The 14,401-nt window shown below is 33.9% G+C and overlaps 1 protein-coding gene across 1 annotated transcript in view; it reads right to left on the bottom strand.

Moving 5' to 3' along the window:
- Positions 1-4,562: 4,562 nt before the first annotated feature.
- The window catches only part of LOC125238341 (octopamine receptor beta-3R-like), a 34,978-nt gene continuing 25,139 nt past the window's right edge, over positions 4,563-14,401 (bottom strand). Inside the window, exons 2-3 of the mRNA XM_048145641.1 lie at positions 7,092-7,203; positions 4,563-4,779 (exon numbers count right to left, since the gene is read on the bottom strand). Coding sequence (XP_048001598.1) covers positions 4,563-4,779; positions 7,092-7,203 — 329 coding nt within the window. The remainder of the gene's footprint in view (positions 4,780-7,091; positions 7,204-14,401) is intronic.

The raw sequence follows: 14,401 nt of genomic DNA, 5'->3' as shown, positions 1-14,401 counted from the left end.
CACACACATAAATGCCCTTACCGATATTCGAACCCAGAATCGCGGCTTCGCAAGTAGGATCAATACACATTAGACTAGACCAGTCGTCGAATAACGATATTAATTTCCTTTAACAAAGACTATCTTTTTAACTAAAACTAGGAATTAAATTGGAATATCATATCGTGACAGATCACCGCAAAACCTAGATGACGTAACGGGTATAGAATTGGACGTATGGCAAAACCACATGGACAGAATTGAATACGAATTAAGGGGCTTGGTAGTGCATCCAGCCAAGTCTTTTGGTATATTATTATTATCATGCTCAGGACCGGAAAGATGAGGAGTGGCAGGTTGGCGTGGTAGAGGCGTGGCGAAATGAGGGATGAATGTCATATAGGCAAAAGAATATTGGAGATGAATGATAATGGATGTAGAGGGAGGGGTAAACTCAAACAACGATGGATGGATTCTGTGAAAGAAAGATGTGAGTGTTGATATGACGAAAGATAGAGGAGAATGGAAGTGGAAGAAATGTTGTTCCGAACCTACATAACGTGGGATAAGAGTAGGAGTAAGAAGAGGAGCTCAGGACCGGTATAAGTGACGTAAGGTAAAAGTACGCCTAATCACATTTATTGTCAATGACTTATGGTTGAAAGAGTTTACTGTTCTCGTGCTTACTTCACGAGCATTAATACTATTATCTTGGAAGATAGGTTTACGCTCAGCAGTGCACGAGAAAGACTGATATGATGATGATGATTTTAATATGACATAGCTCTGCTTTAAACTATAAAGTACAACCGCATAACATAAAATCACGCTGAATCGAACGTGTTGAAATATGAGTTGTAGACTTTACCTTATGTCCCTGTCACACAATGCATTGTGTGACAGAGACAACGTGATATTATTAATATTACGCTATTCCTGACACACTATGTTATATAACATTTATAACTGAACAGCCAAATGTGGGAGCACAATCAAAGACAACCGACAAAGCAGGTTCACTTTTGATTGATAACGGCAAATTTTGATAGGTTTAATTTATTAGGTAGTAAATACTTTATCGGCGGTCACCCTGAACATTTAACCCTTTATTCTATGAACCCACACCAATTTTCTGTTATCAAACCGTTTCAGATACTTGGAACTCACGTCATGTGGCGTGTCTATTTGCACTTAATTCCGATTACATCTGTATCGTTCCGTGACTGCCATTTTTTATGCAAAATCCTTGTTATTTGTATTTCATTTGGGAAAAGACATTTGAATTTTGCAAAGCAGTAGCAAAACCTATAGAATATGTATAAACGTGAAAGAGAAGAATTGAATCGCAAAAGGATGGCTTGCCTCTGTTTGATTAGAAAATCCCTCCGTGGATTTTACAGTGCTACAGTCATATTTTAAAGACAATTTTCAAATACATAGTACCTATTTAAGTAATTACATTTTTTAATGCTACTTAATTATGTTTTCATTATATATCGTCCAGTTTACAGCGTGAGACAAGCATTGTAAATAATAAAAAATCGGAATGATTTCAGGATGACTAGTTATTAACAATGATTTTTTTATCACATATCAGAATCAAATTGAAATTTTGCTCCACTCTGTCACGATTTTTTTACATTACTCTCACATGTCAATACCATCTAGTATTATTGCATAAATTAGCAATTTGTATACCTATGTATTCACAAGAAAAATCGAAACTTATATTACGTCTTCAAAAGTCCACTCCGTCACATTTTAAGATAGTGAAAATCATTTTAACCCACAGTGAAAAAAGTAGTATAGTTTACCTTTTCATACTTTTTATAAGTCTCTTTTAACCGGCTACTTATTAAGCTAAAAGCAAAACACATATCACCCGAGTACAAAACCGTGAACGACATCAAAACATGCAATACTTTATTGCCTTTGTTCGGACTTGGCTCGATCATTGAGCAACTATTTTACAACCTTTTTAAACTACGATTAAGGTAAATGTCCCAATTCTTGACATGCCCATTAAATGACACCCTAGTATCGCTTCTATCCAGAATGATGATGATGAATTTAAAAGTAATTTTAACGTATTTTTATGTACTTTTTTTGTTTAACAAATAAATTCAATTCAATTCTACTCCATATTTAAGGATATACTCTATATTTAAGGACTGGAATAGTGTCAAGCAATGGGCCATCTTCAATTCTATTTAAGGTATCTATACAATCACAAATAAATATTTTTCTACAAAACTTAGAATAAGATACTAAATACTAAAAGCAATTTATGGATTTGAATTTTAGAATAATTTTATATAATTTATTTGAAAGTTAGAGCCAATTTAGCTTTATAGTAAATTTTATTTTACAGAATTTTAAATCTTGGCCGTAGATTTCGAAATAGATATCGTTTGTAACGAATTAATTTTGAATATAAATAAATACTTCAAGTTTTTTTCATTAAAGGTACTATAGTTTAAATAATTGGCATAAAATATCTATCTGAAATTTTATATATGTCATATGCATAGAAATCACTTGTGCTTTTTATTTAGGAGAAAAAATTAATCATTTACTAATGTTTATTAAAAATAAAACCTTAAGATAGATTTTCGGCTTGGCCGTTTTAACAAGAATCAACTAGGTCTAAATTAGACTGCACTTTCAACTAACAGTGTATTGAATCACAATGATTGTAACAATATTTTGTCACGCTAAAACTACATGTATGCACATTTTCTTACAGCTACTAGAGTATACTTTACCGCGACTCTTAATATACAAAATCGCAAGATTTTCGTTGCAATTCCTGAAGACTATACTTAATTAGGAAAATATCTACAATTGTCTCAAAACGTATATTAAAATTACAAATTTTAACTTGATTCAGCACAAAAACAATCAAAATGTATACCAAAACTATTATTTAAGTACAAATGATGCTTTTCTTAAAAAAAAGTCTACCAATGTTACAGAATACAGCAGCAGATAAGTAGATTGAATAACAAATATTTATATGTCGTTGACATCAAGCAAGAGTAGGTAAGATATCAGTAGTTCAATATTTTGAAACGAAAAGTAAATTATTTTTCCTTTAATTTAAAAATACGAAAAGTAAACTTTAACTATAAAACTCCAGTGAGACTCAACCATTTTTTTAAGCGGGTTACTTACGTTTTTGAAAATACGCGAGACATACTCATGAAAATGATCCTCGAAAATGGATCGAAACGTGCCGATTGTGGAGCCTTACTTCGACTTAATTAAAACCTGTCTAACCCGCTTAAAATACTTTAAACACAAACAGTGAATTTGAAGCATCAAAATCTAAGAAGTGTGCTGGCAATGCCCTACCAACCTGCCACTGCAATATCAAAATTTCGTCTTTCAACCCTTTACGTGCTAAGCGCACTAAACCTTGAGCAGTTTCCTATGTCTACCCTTTACCCAAGCATGAGTATCTATCCTGCAAAAGCGATTAAAGTAGTTTGTAACTGAGTTTCCCCTTCAATGATACATGGACATGTAAACTTACCGAATCAGATGAAGAACTTATATCCCTCGGGTCGAATGCGATGTCCAATTGGCAGTCCAATTATGCAGATGACTTTGGGACTTTTGAGACTAATTATGTATGCTCAAGTTGATAGTGGATGGCTTGTAATTTGAATAGATTAGCATTTTAAGACATTGGAAGGATTACAAATGTATATGTATATAATGTATTACAGCTACATGTTAAAGTATCAGGAATCAATTCCAAAAGTTTAGGTTCTGAATACCTACAATAGTTTTAAATGCACAAAATAGTGCTAACGTATGCGTTACTTCATTAATTTGCATTTTGGGTAACATAGGCGTAAGCAAAAATTACAATGTCAATATTTAAAAGCGTAATGAAAATAACTTTAATAGTATGTCAAGTAAAAGTGTCATCACATAAAATGCGTGGAACTAGTGTGTTTTCTGAGCTAAAACAGGTATGGTAACACAATACATGAGCGTATTAATTTTGGGGGCTTGAAGAAACCTATAAACTGATACTTAAATATCAACTAAAAGTAAGTCTTATCCCACCAAATGTGCATTACAAGTGTCTTGATATCAGCTCAAACAACATGGTAACGTAGCACATGAGAGTATTTTGAATGCGTAGTAGTCTCTATTGAAATACGCGTAAATGAACCGGTTGACGAAGTTGAAGTAACATATAAACTAATACTCAAATATTAACTAAAATTAAAAGTCTTATAACACAAAATGTGCATAACTAGTATTCTTCCAGCAGATGAAACACATGAGGATATTTTAGAAGGCATAGAAGTCTCTATTTGAATACACGTAAATGAACCAGTTGACGAAGTTGAAGTAACATTATAAACTAATACTCAAACATCAACTAAAATTAAAAGTTTTATCATAAAAAATGTGCATTAGGTACTTGTATTCTTCCAGCAGATGAAACACATGAGTGTATTTTTGAAGAAATCTCTATTATTGAAGGACGCTTAAATGACCTGGTTCACGAAATTGAAGAAACCCATAAACTGATACTTAAATATAAACTAAAATTAAAACTCTTATCACACAAAATGCGCGTTACTCGTATCCTTCCAGCAACTGAAGCAGCATGGCAACGCGCACATGAGCGTATTCTTGAAGGCGTCGCGGAAATCTCTGTTGAAATACGCGTAGATAAGAGGGTTGAGTGCAGAGTTGAAGTAGCCGATCCAGAAGAGTACGCCGACGACCACGTCGGGCGTCTCGCAAGGTTCGCCGCAGACGTTGGTTGTAACGTACCTGGAGATCAATGAGAATAATGAGGTATTGAAATGAAAAACAGAAGTTTCGGAGACAATGATAGATCTGCGGGCCGATTTTTGAGTCTCACGCGTTCGAATTCAGAAAATTATCACTGAAAATAATAAGCAAGTCACCGTTTTCAACCGGTATTCTAGTGACAAAATCCCGTATGCGAGATTCAAAAATCACCCTCCTGAGCCTCTATCGTGACTCATGAGGTTTTGACGTTGAGAATTTATTTCATAGCATAAACGTCGCAGTAAATGAAATTCATCGTATGGAGATAGTAAACAGCGCCTTAGACACTCACCTACTTACTTACTTGAAAAAATAGAATTTAGAAAAATTCAAAATTAATTTAATTTTATTTAATAATAATATAGGAAAAATATGTGTCGATGCTTGGGCGGATTAAGTACATCTTGTGCTTTATTTTGAGATTATCACTTTTTTGTCAATAAGAAATAGTTTGAGATAAATAGTTATTTTGAGATATATAAACAATTAAACATTTTTCTCCCATTCTATCTGTGGAATAGGTACAAAACCATCAACAGGTTTTTTTCAAGTGAAGTCACTGTGAAGTAAAATACCGTTCAGAAATAATTTATGCGTGAATAACTCAAGTGCGAAACATAATACGCGTCCTTATAACACACCATTGCACAGAATGTACAGTCGAATTCATCAGAAAAAAAAAATACCATACAATTTTTGCTTTTGACACAAATAAAATTTGTTTACTACGAACAAAATGCTGGGAAGACCGTCCATCAGGCAAATGCGTCTGTAACTCTGCTTCCGGGTGTAATTCGCGGTTAGTTCAGTTCATTAATTTGTATGATTAGCAGGATGTATTTTTTGTGCCTACATTATATATTATTAAATATTTCTGTTTCTATAATCATTTATATGTCTGGGTTCCCATCGTTCATAAATTTACCGTGGGACACAGTTTTCTTTCAATTTTATTTTATTTTATTTTTATTTTATTTTATAATTTTCAAGGGATAACAAACAACTATACAAATACATTTTATAAATGGAATTACATAATAAGTATTGTTTTATGCACAGTCAACAACGTTATCCACAAATTAATAATCATTTCAATCCCTTATTCGCCAAGAGTGAAACTAAAACTTGAGCTGTTTCATGTGCTTTGGTAAGCAAAGGTACCTTTATGGGATACAGGACGGTGTGATTGTATAATATGTATAATTATTTTGTTTATTACACATTATTCAAGTGGCAGATAAACTTTGTCGCTGACTGTATTGTAGCAGGTGTGTTTCGGGTGAGTGAAAACGTTTTGTTTTATCTAAAGAGGCGAGGTGTTAACGCGTTATTTCGTAATGTAAACGTTTTAGGCACAATTTGTTAAGCTTTTAGAATTACGACGACGTCCTGACAATTTTATTTGCGTCTTTAGACAAATAGAATAAGCTATATATTTCTACTTATTGATATTTCAGCTTAAAGTTGTAGATTTTAAGGCTTTACAGAAATCTGAAATATTAGTCCGGCAGACTTGATGATAATATTAATTTGACTGAGGTGGGTTCAACGGCCAACGGATTTAATCAGACCTGTTACTACTTTTTTTAATACTAGCACACGAATCGCCTGATGGACAATCATCGCCGCCCATGGACATTGGCTACATAAGGGGAGCCATTTATGCGTTGTAGACCTTTGAAAACCCTAAATACCTGCTTCTTGAAGAACCCCATATCCTAGCACAAGGGAAACACTTCAGAAAAAATTAGCACATTCTGGGCAAAAACGAGTGGCCCGTTTGTTTTTGGGTTTGGGTTTTTGGGTTTTGGGTATCAAGAAAGAACGAATGAATTAGAAATTGCTAGCAAGGGTAGTTCATGCGTAAAATGCTATACATCTTGCGAGACTTCCAGAATGAACAGTTAACACTAGGTATAACGCAATTTAACATGCAAAAAGGTGTATAGGCTGCGATCGCCTATAGTTATCAGTGGACTATATGCTTATAAAATTATGAAATAGAGAGAGAGAGAGAGAGAGAGAGAGAGAGACAAATAGATAAAGACTTAGTAAAATAAAATAAGACTCACCAAAGAAAAAACGGCAGACAGCACAGACAAAAGGCACTGAGTACTGACTATGATGCCCAACGTTCGCGCATCTTTGTGCTCCGCGCGCCAAGACTTGCCTTCCGTGGCGACATCACTCGTGTGCGTATGTATGTGTGTGTGTGTGTGTGTGTGTGTGTGAGAGAGAGAGAGAGAGAGAGAGAGAGAGAGAGAGAGAGAGAGAGAGACAGAGAGACTTACCAAAGAAAAAACGGCAGCCAGCACAGAAGGAACGCACCGACTATGATGCCCAACGTTCTCGCGGCTTTATGCTCTGCTCGCCAAGACTTGCCCGCCGCTCGTAGCGTTGCCCCTGTGTACAAAAAAAGGTATAAACCTGTTCAAAAATACATCTAATGAATTTTGTATTATATTTAGAATTATAAGTGCCAGTATTGCGGCGGCAAACGAGTTATGTCAAAGAAATTGACGGGTACATCAACATTATTTTAGATGTCTTGTTGGACCACTCTGTCACATAATTTGTGATTATCACACAAAAATCTATAACAATTTTTTTTCAGTACAAAAAAATCCACTCCGTCACAATTTTTGTGATAAAAACATGACCGAAAAAAAAAATCACACAAGATTATTTTACAAAAATTTTGATTAAGTACTTATTCTTATATTAAATTACTATTTCCAAAAGATATATTACGAGATGATAAGCTCTTAATAATCTACTCTTGCACGGACATTTCCAAGAAATTTCCATTCCTTGCAATAATATTGACATCGTTCGAGATAGAATATAACATTGACATATAACTTTGACATATTCTGAAGTAGGTACCTATTTTTCATATTGTTTGCTTAGCTTTTTGTGACTGTGTAAATCACAAATATTGTAAATAGTTTTTATTGCATGCTTTGCATGCCCCAAAATATTGTACACCAGAAATGGTAGACTGCGGAAAAGATACGATTATTATTATTTTTGACATCTTTTATATTTTTTACCTGTGGTCTGACAATAAATCATTTCATTTCATTTCATTTCATTTCAACAATATGGCAAGAAACAGTAAGTCCGTGTCTGAAGCAGGCCTCACCAGATTTTCTCCTAAAATAACAATTCAGAAACAAGGCACCGCTTCGGCAAAATCAACATCGAAATCTTTAAACTGCTTAAAGTAGGAGCCGTACATAGACTACTTTTAATGGAATCCACATTATCTGTAATAAAAGTAAAGGAAATTCCAGATAGCAATGTACTATCAGCTGCAAAAGTTCATGGCGAATTTATCAATGAATTCATTCATAATGCGCCGATGTGGATAAGGAGGGGTTCACACTGGTGCAAAGGAAGAGCAAGGCGCGTAGGGCGCCTCGTAAGACTCTGTGTGGTACCGCGGAGCCGATTACTTCTGGTCTGCGAGTTGCTACACCGAGTAAAGCGCTCTACGTGTCGCGCTTGCATTACTCCGCCGGGGCTGATGAGGTGGTGGAGTATGTTCGCCGGAAGACTGGCTACACGCTGAGGGTGCAACAGCTGCAGTCGCGCCACTACGTGCACTTCACTTCATTTGTTGTGCGCGTGCCGTGCACGCTGCAGGACACCATCGCGTGCGCAGACTTCTGGGCGAAGGGTGTGGTATTTCGGCGGTTCCGGGGCAACCTGCCGAATCCTACACCGAGTCAGACGACGCAACGGAGCCACGCTGTTACGTCGTCGCCCAAATCTAATGTTTAATTTGTATTCTTTTTTGTAATATTTATCGCTTATGTCTTGTTTTGTATTTTGTAGTTTCACAGTGCCTTAGTGTAAACTGTAATGCTGTGTTACTTTTTGATTAAATAAATAAATAAATAAATAATTTCTCCATGCACTTTTGCAGCTGATAGTACCTACTTAGAAAATAACACTAGGTAAGGCTTTTTTAATGCGACAACGGCAACATACCGAAAGATCAGTATCATATGAGAAATATATTTTTTTTTCTTAGCCTATTGGAGTGTCCCACTGCTGGGCAAAGGCCTCTCCTCATAATTCCCGATTCTCCGTTACTTCCGGCCAGTTCTTTAGGAAGAAAGATATTAAATAACTAAAATTCATATGGAGTAATAATTACTGTCTATGCGTCACATTGGTACCAAAAGCACAAAAAAAGTACGGGGGAAATGTAGGGAAAGTTTTTTTTAAATACCTACTTCGTTACAAGTCATAGGTAGGTACATAAAGCCTGTCCTTATGGGATGTGCCTTTTGCCATGTTAAAGGTATAATCATTTTGTCGATTTTAACATACCACACCCACGTTGAATTTTCTAGTTTTTTCTCGTTTTTCAGTTACACAGTGACTGGCAGGAACACAACATACTCATACTTGTTACTCACACTTATAAAAAGTTGGTTAAATCCGTATGTAAAATCACAAACCACATATATACAGACTAGTTCACCCCGTACAACAAAATGCGACCGTCAAAACGAAACTCTATTGATTCCAGCGAAAATGATAGATGTCACTCATAGTGCCATTTGGCATTGATCTAAATTTAATAAATTTTGAAACATGGCTAATTTTTAAATTTACATGTTAAGATCTAATTTTCTTGACATATAGTAATAAAAACTGTTTCAAAAAACATTAGAAACAAATTAAACCTATGTTTATCTGTAAACATAATAATAATAGAGCAAATTTTTAGCGCCATCTATCAAAAAAACAAAAAATCACTGGTATCTAAGCGGTTAAGGTTTCAAATTTACCTGAACAATTTGACAAAATAGACGTTTAGCACATACACATATGGTCGAATATTGAATGAATAATAACCGAAGCCGAAAAATTGGAACAATGAGAAGTAAGTAAACATTGTGAAAAAATTAATGGAATCTTGTGTTATTTTACTATATTAGACAATTTTGGACGATTGTGGTTATAACATTATCACCAATAACATTAAAATTGTTGTTTTCAGTGAGAAATTAACAAACTGGTGACTAAAACGGGGTTTCGTGCCATCACTCACGAAATCATTTTCCAACCTGAGACAATGAATAAAGGCAAGAAATTGGTTCTAGCTGGGCATTTTCTAGAGATTGAAGACATTATTCCACCATTTGTACTTATGTGCAATAAAGTATAAATAAATCATTGGCTTTTGAAATTGTTGATATGTCATTTTCATAGGCTAACTGTAGGTATTATGTCATTCAGGGACAGGGTACAGGGTTTATTGTAAAATAAAAAAAACTAGCTATAATATCTTTTAATTATAATATACATTACAAAAACTTGTTTCATTTACTTGAAAATATTAGAGGTTTACCATATCACATCAAATATGTAATCATCAATGCGATGAAATAAGTTCTCAGGAAATTTATTTAAAGTGTGATAAGCCTTTGGTGGATGGCCTGTTTCTGCTTTTTTGTTTTCGTGCTCCTTCATCTCATTGAAACTTCGATATTTACGCATTTTTGTCAATCCGTTTCGATTTGTACACAGGAGCAGACATGAGGAAACAACTCAAATGATTTTGGAACATACTCGTAACTGGGATTGGCTTCCACATCGGCTTTTCTACCTCCAATAAAGTTTGCACTACAAATTCACCGTAAATTCAACTCAATACTTGTATCAAATAATTATGCACTTTAAATAAAACTTCAGAGGTTAGATGAGACTTTTCTTCTTACGGCAATTATCCACTTAAACGGTGGTTTCGTTTCCACCACGGTCTTGGAAATAGCTAGAATTTAGTCGCTATTTTTCTTGGTGTTATTACAATTCACCATAACAAATTTTACTAGGCCCATATTAAATTTATCTCGAAAATGTTTACTGCAATATGGATTTGACAGCCTTGCCAATACAGTACAGACTTGTCATCCCATACATCCGTCTCACGTTTTTCTCTTCAATCATTTGACAGGTGCAACTTACTAACCTAAGTATTTACTTTTCAGCAGGAACATCGAAACGCCTGACACATTAGTGAAAGCTAGATGATGGCGAATTTCGGGCCAATTGTCAAGACACGTTATGGTCTCGGTTGAAGTTGGTTTTCTTTTCAAGCCAGAGATCACGGGTTCGAATCCCGGCGGAGAGACACAAGTGAAGATAACAGTTTTTTTGGGTTTTATTTTTATTTTATGGTTTTTGATTTTTTTTTGCATAAGTTTTAACGATAATTCTGAATGATCTTGAACGTACATTCCAGGCAAAGCAAAATATGCTACGTAAAATATTACAACTCTAAGTGCGTTTTCACATTATCCTATCCGCGATATCGGATGAAGGAAGAATTTTAAAGGCGAAAATCAAAGATGGCGGCTTAAATATATGGGATATCGATATCGGTCCTACATCTGATATCGGATCGGATAATGTGAAAACGCACTAAGACGGAAGTATTACTTTCTGATTATTTCATTTTTAGTAGTATACAATGTTTTACCACAAACAACTACATAATATCAGCACGACAGAGTCAGACGGCACTATGATCAGAATGAGATACAAGTTGTCAAAATGATTTACGGATTTTTTAGATATTGTATATTAATAAATAAATAAAACAATATATTAATAGGCCAATTTTATTCACCAAATTCTTTGAAAAGTTTCTTCATTACCATACTAAGTGTTGGTCCAGATTGATAAAACATTGAATATTGGTAGTTCGGGGTATAAAAACATGTCAAACCTGAGATATGAAATATTAGTACTTATTTTCCCATCAAATATAATGAATAAAAATAAATCAAACACAAAGTATTAAAAAAAAATACAAAAAGATTCACAAAAAAGCCAGGTCTCCGGCGAGATTCGAACCTCTGATGCTTAAGTTATCGCAGCTAAAAAGCAGTATTTTTGACCGCCACACCAAACTTCTACTTAATCAGAGTGACGAAATTAGGTAACTTATAGGTATAATATGAGTAGTAAGTCATGAAGACTTTTCGCGACAAATTGAATGAACATTAAATGTTTTGTTACTTAAAAATGCAACGTTGCCAGACTGCAGACTGCAACGTCGCATAACTCTAGTTTGGTCGTAAACTGATTTAGACCTTAGTAAATTATTATTAAAAATCAATTCAGAAATAGAAGATGATGGCTATACGGCGCTGGACTGATGGATGCGTTTTGTTATATAAAAAGAGTTGGTACATAATTCTGAAAATATTTTTATCTTCTTGCTTTAAACTAAAAATCATCTTGATATTCATCAATTATCATCATTTTGATATTTTGATATTCGTATATAATTAATAACCTAGATACAAAAAGAACATAATGAATGATACTTCGATATTTTACCAGTATCGAAACGCAGTATGTTGGCCATGACAGCCAATGACAGTACTAGTACTGAGGGCTTATTGCTGTCACCTGGGTTAACACATTGCGGACATCTTTCTCTTTTACTCCTATCCAGGAATATAGAAAAAACATATATAGCCACATAGCGCAAACTCTGGTGTTCGTGGAAAACCTCCTAGCTAGACTTGTCATTCATTCATTGTAAAAAGACTAATGTTTAGGTGATTTTCAGTCTTATGTCAAAGCTGATTAAGACGTCGATGGCGGCAAAGCTTTTGTAAATACATATATTGAATCACGGAATTAAGCAACACAAGGCAATTTTTGTTATGTATTTATATTCCCCGTTTTGTTTAAGCCGTATAATATATCGTTTTTCATAACAAAATGCGTAAATAATTTACACCTTAGTCTGTAACGTCTGTAACGCAAAGGTTCTTGAGCGAAACCAAATTCGACAATATCCATCCACCTACACTCAAAAAAATCTGTATTTATTAATTATATTATAAAGCAACATCTGTGTTGACGGTTTGTAATTGTCGATATTAATATATCTAGACTAATTTTCAATGTGGTACATGCAACTGGACAACTGTCACTGTACATTTGTAATCCTTATTACAAGGGCTTAAACGTCTAGCGATGGTTAGCTAAGACAGAGTATTGCTGTTAGTAGGTACGATGGGTACGATGTTGAACCTTAGGTTACCTTCAATCAATACTAATACTGAAAGACAATTTTTAAACTTATTGCATTACATGTGTCTAACAAAATTTCAATGAAATGGGTTGTGAATCTAATACTAAAAAAAATCAATATTTAAAAAGAGAGGGTTGAAAAGGGTATAAAAGAAAAAAAAAAGAAAAAAAAAGATTTTCACTGCCGAGGATCGAACCCACGACGTCAGGGCCGCGTCCATCGTCTTACGCTACTATAACTGAGCTATTTAAGCGATAGAAAGGGTGGCGAAATATTAACTAACTTTCAATATGGTACATGCATGGCGTTACGAGTCCTAAAATTAATTATATTATTTTAAAGATTTATGTCTCGAAAGTGACACTTAACGCCATCTAACAGTGATCTCAAGGCAACAAGAAATTTGTAGTAACGCCATCTACATTTGCCGTGCATTTAGGCGGTCGCATTTTTTTGTATGGGATGGATATATCTACTAAATCCATAATCTCTGGTAAAATGCTCTGTGAATACAAAACAAAAGCGACTAAAAGATTCGAGCCAAAATCCTTCCAAGTCAAGGCTTTACGTGACTGCAAATGAAAACAGGACTAAATTACTATTAAATTTGTTAAATCTGTTATAAGACACTTTTTCTTTTTTTGTCGGAAAAAGGTTCCGAAGATATCAAAGTTTTTGTTGTGTTTTTGTAAATTTGTTTTGAATAGCACAGCATTCAAATAAGAAACATCATTTAAATACTCGTATTTTTAAAATAAATGAACAATTTGAAAACAGTCAAATTCGGGGTGTAGGGATGACAATTTCAGAAAAATACTGAAATGCTTAACTTTATTAGCATGTATTCTATAATTATTATAAATGAAAAACTTTTAATAAAAAACAGAAACCCGATAAGTTGAGCGAACTGGTTTTTTTTGAAATTCGAACTATGTGCAATTTCCACAATGTTGTTATTTCAAGGACAAATTTAATTATCTCGATTTATCGGGTTTCACCAGTAAACCCTCGAGATATCATTTTTAATTTGTAAATTTTTATCTGACAAGCTGCTTAGAAGTTTGTAGGAAGAGAACTAATTTTAGTTTGCTGTTGTGAAGACAAGTACCTACTTAGGTACCTAAGTGATTTTAATTATAGACATATAATTATTATACATTATTCCTTAAAAAAAGCTTTGAATTAGAATTAAAATATTCAATTGTAATAAAGATCGTACCACTCCATTTATAAAAATAATTCGCTGATAGTAAAACCTCGATAATACCTTAACCCTTAAATGCATACATTTTTCTTTTAACGAGATATTAATATATGTGATAGACAATGGTTTTCTGACTCTGGGAATAATAATAAAAAAAATATTTAAGATAGTTTTTTATACTAAATCAGTGTTAGAAGTTAAATAGGCCAAATCTTATTTATATAAATATATCGTAATTGGTAAGTTTTATTTAAAAAAATACTACTATTAAAAAGGTTCACTATTTGTGAAACCTTTATGATAAAATTTTTAAACATAGTTTTTAT

The sequence above is a fragment of the Leguminivora glycinivorella genome, chromosome 23 (genome assembly GCF_023078275.1).
Source record: "Leguminivora glycinivorella isolate SPB_JAAS2020 chromosome 23, LegGlyc_1.1, whole genome shotgun sequence".
In the NCBI taxonomy this organism is placed as follows: Eukaryota; Metazoa; Arthropoda; class Insecta; order Lepidoptera; family Tortricidae; genus Leguminivora; species Leguminivora glycinivorella.
The sequence above is the reverse complement of the archived record's forward strand: the minus strand, read 5'-3'. Positions and strand labels throughout refer to the sequence as shown.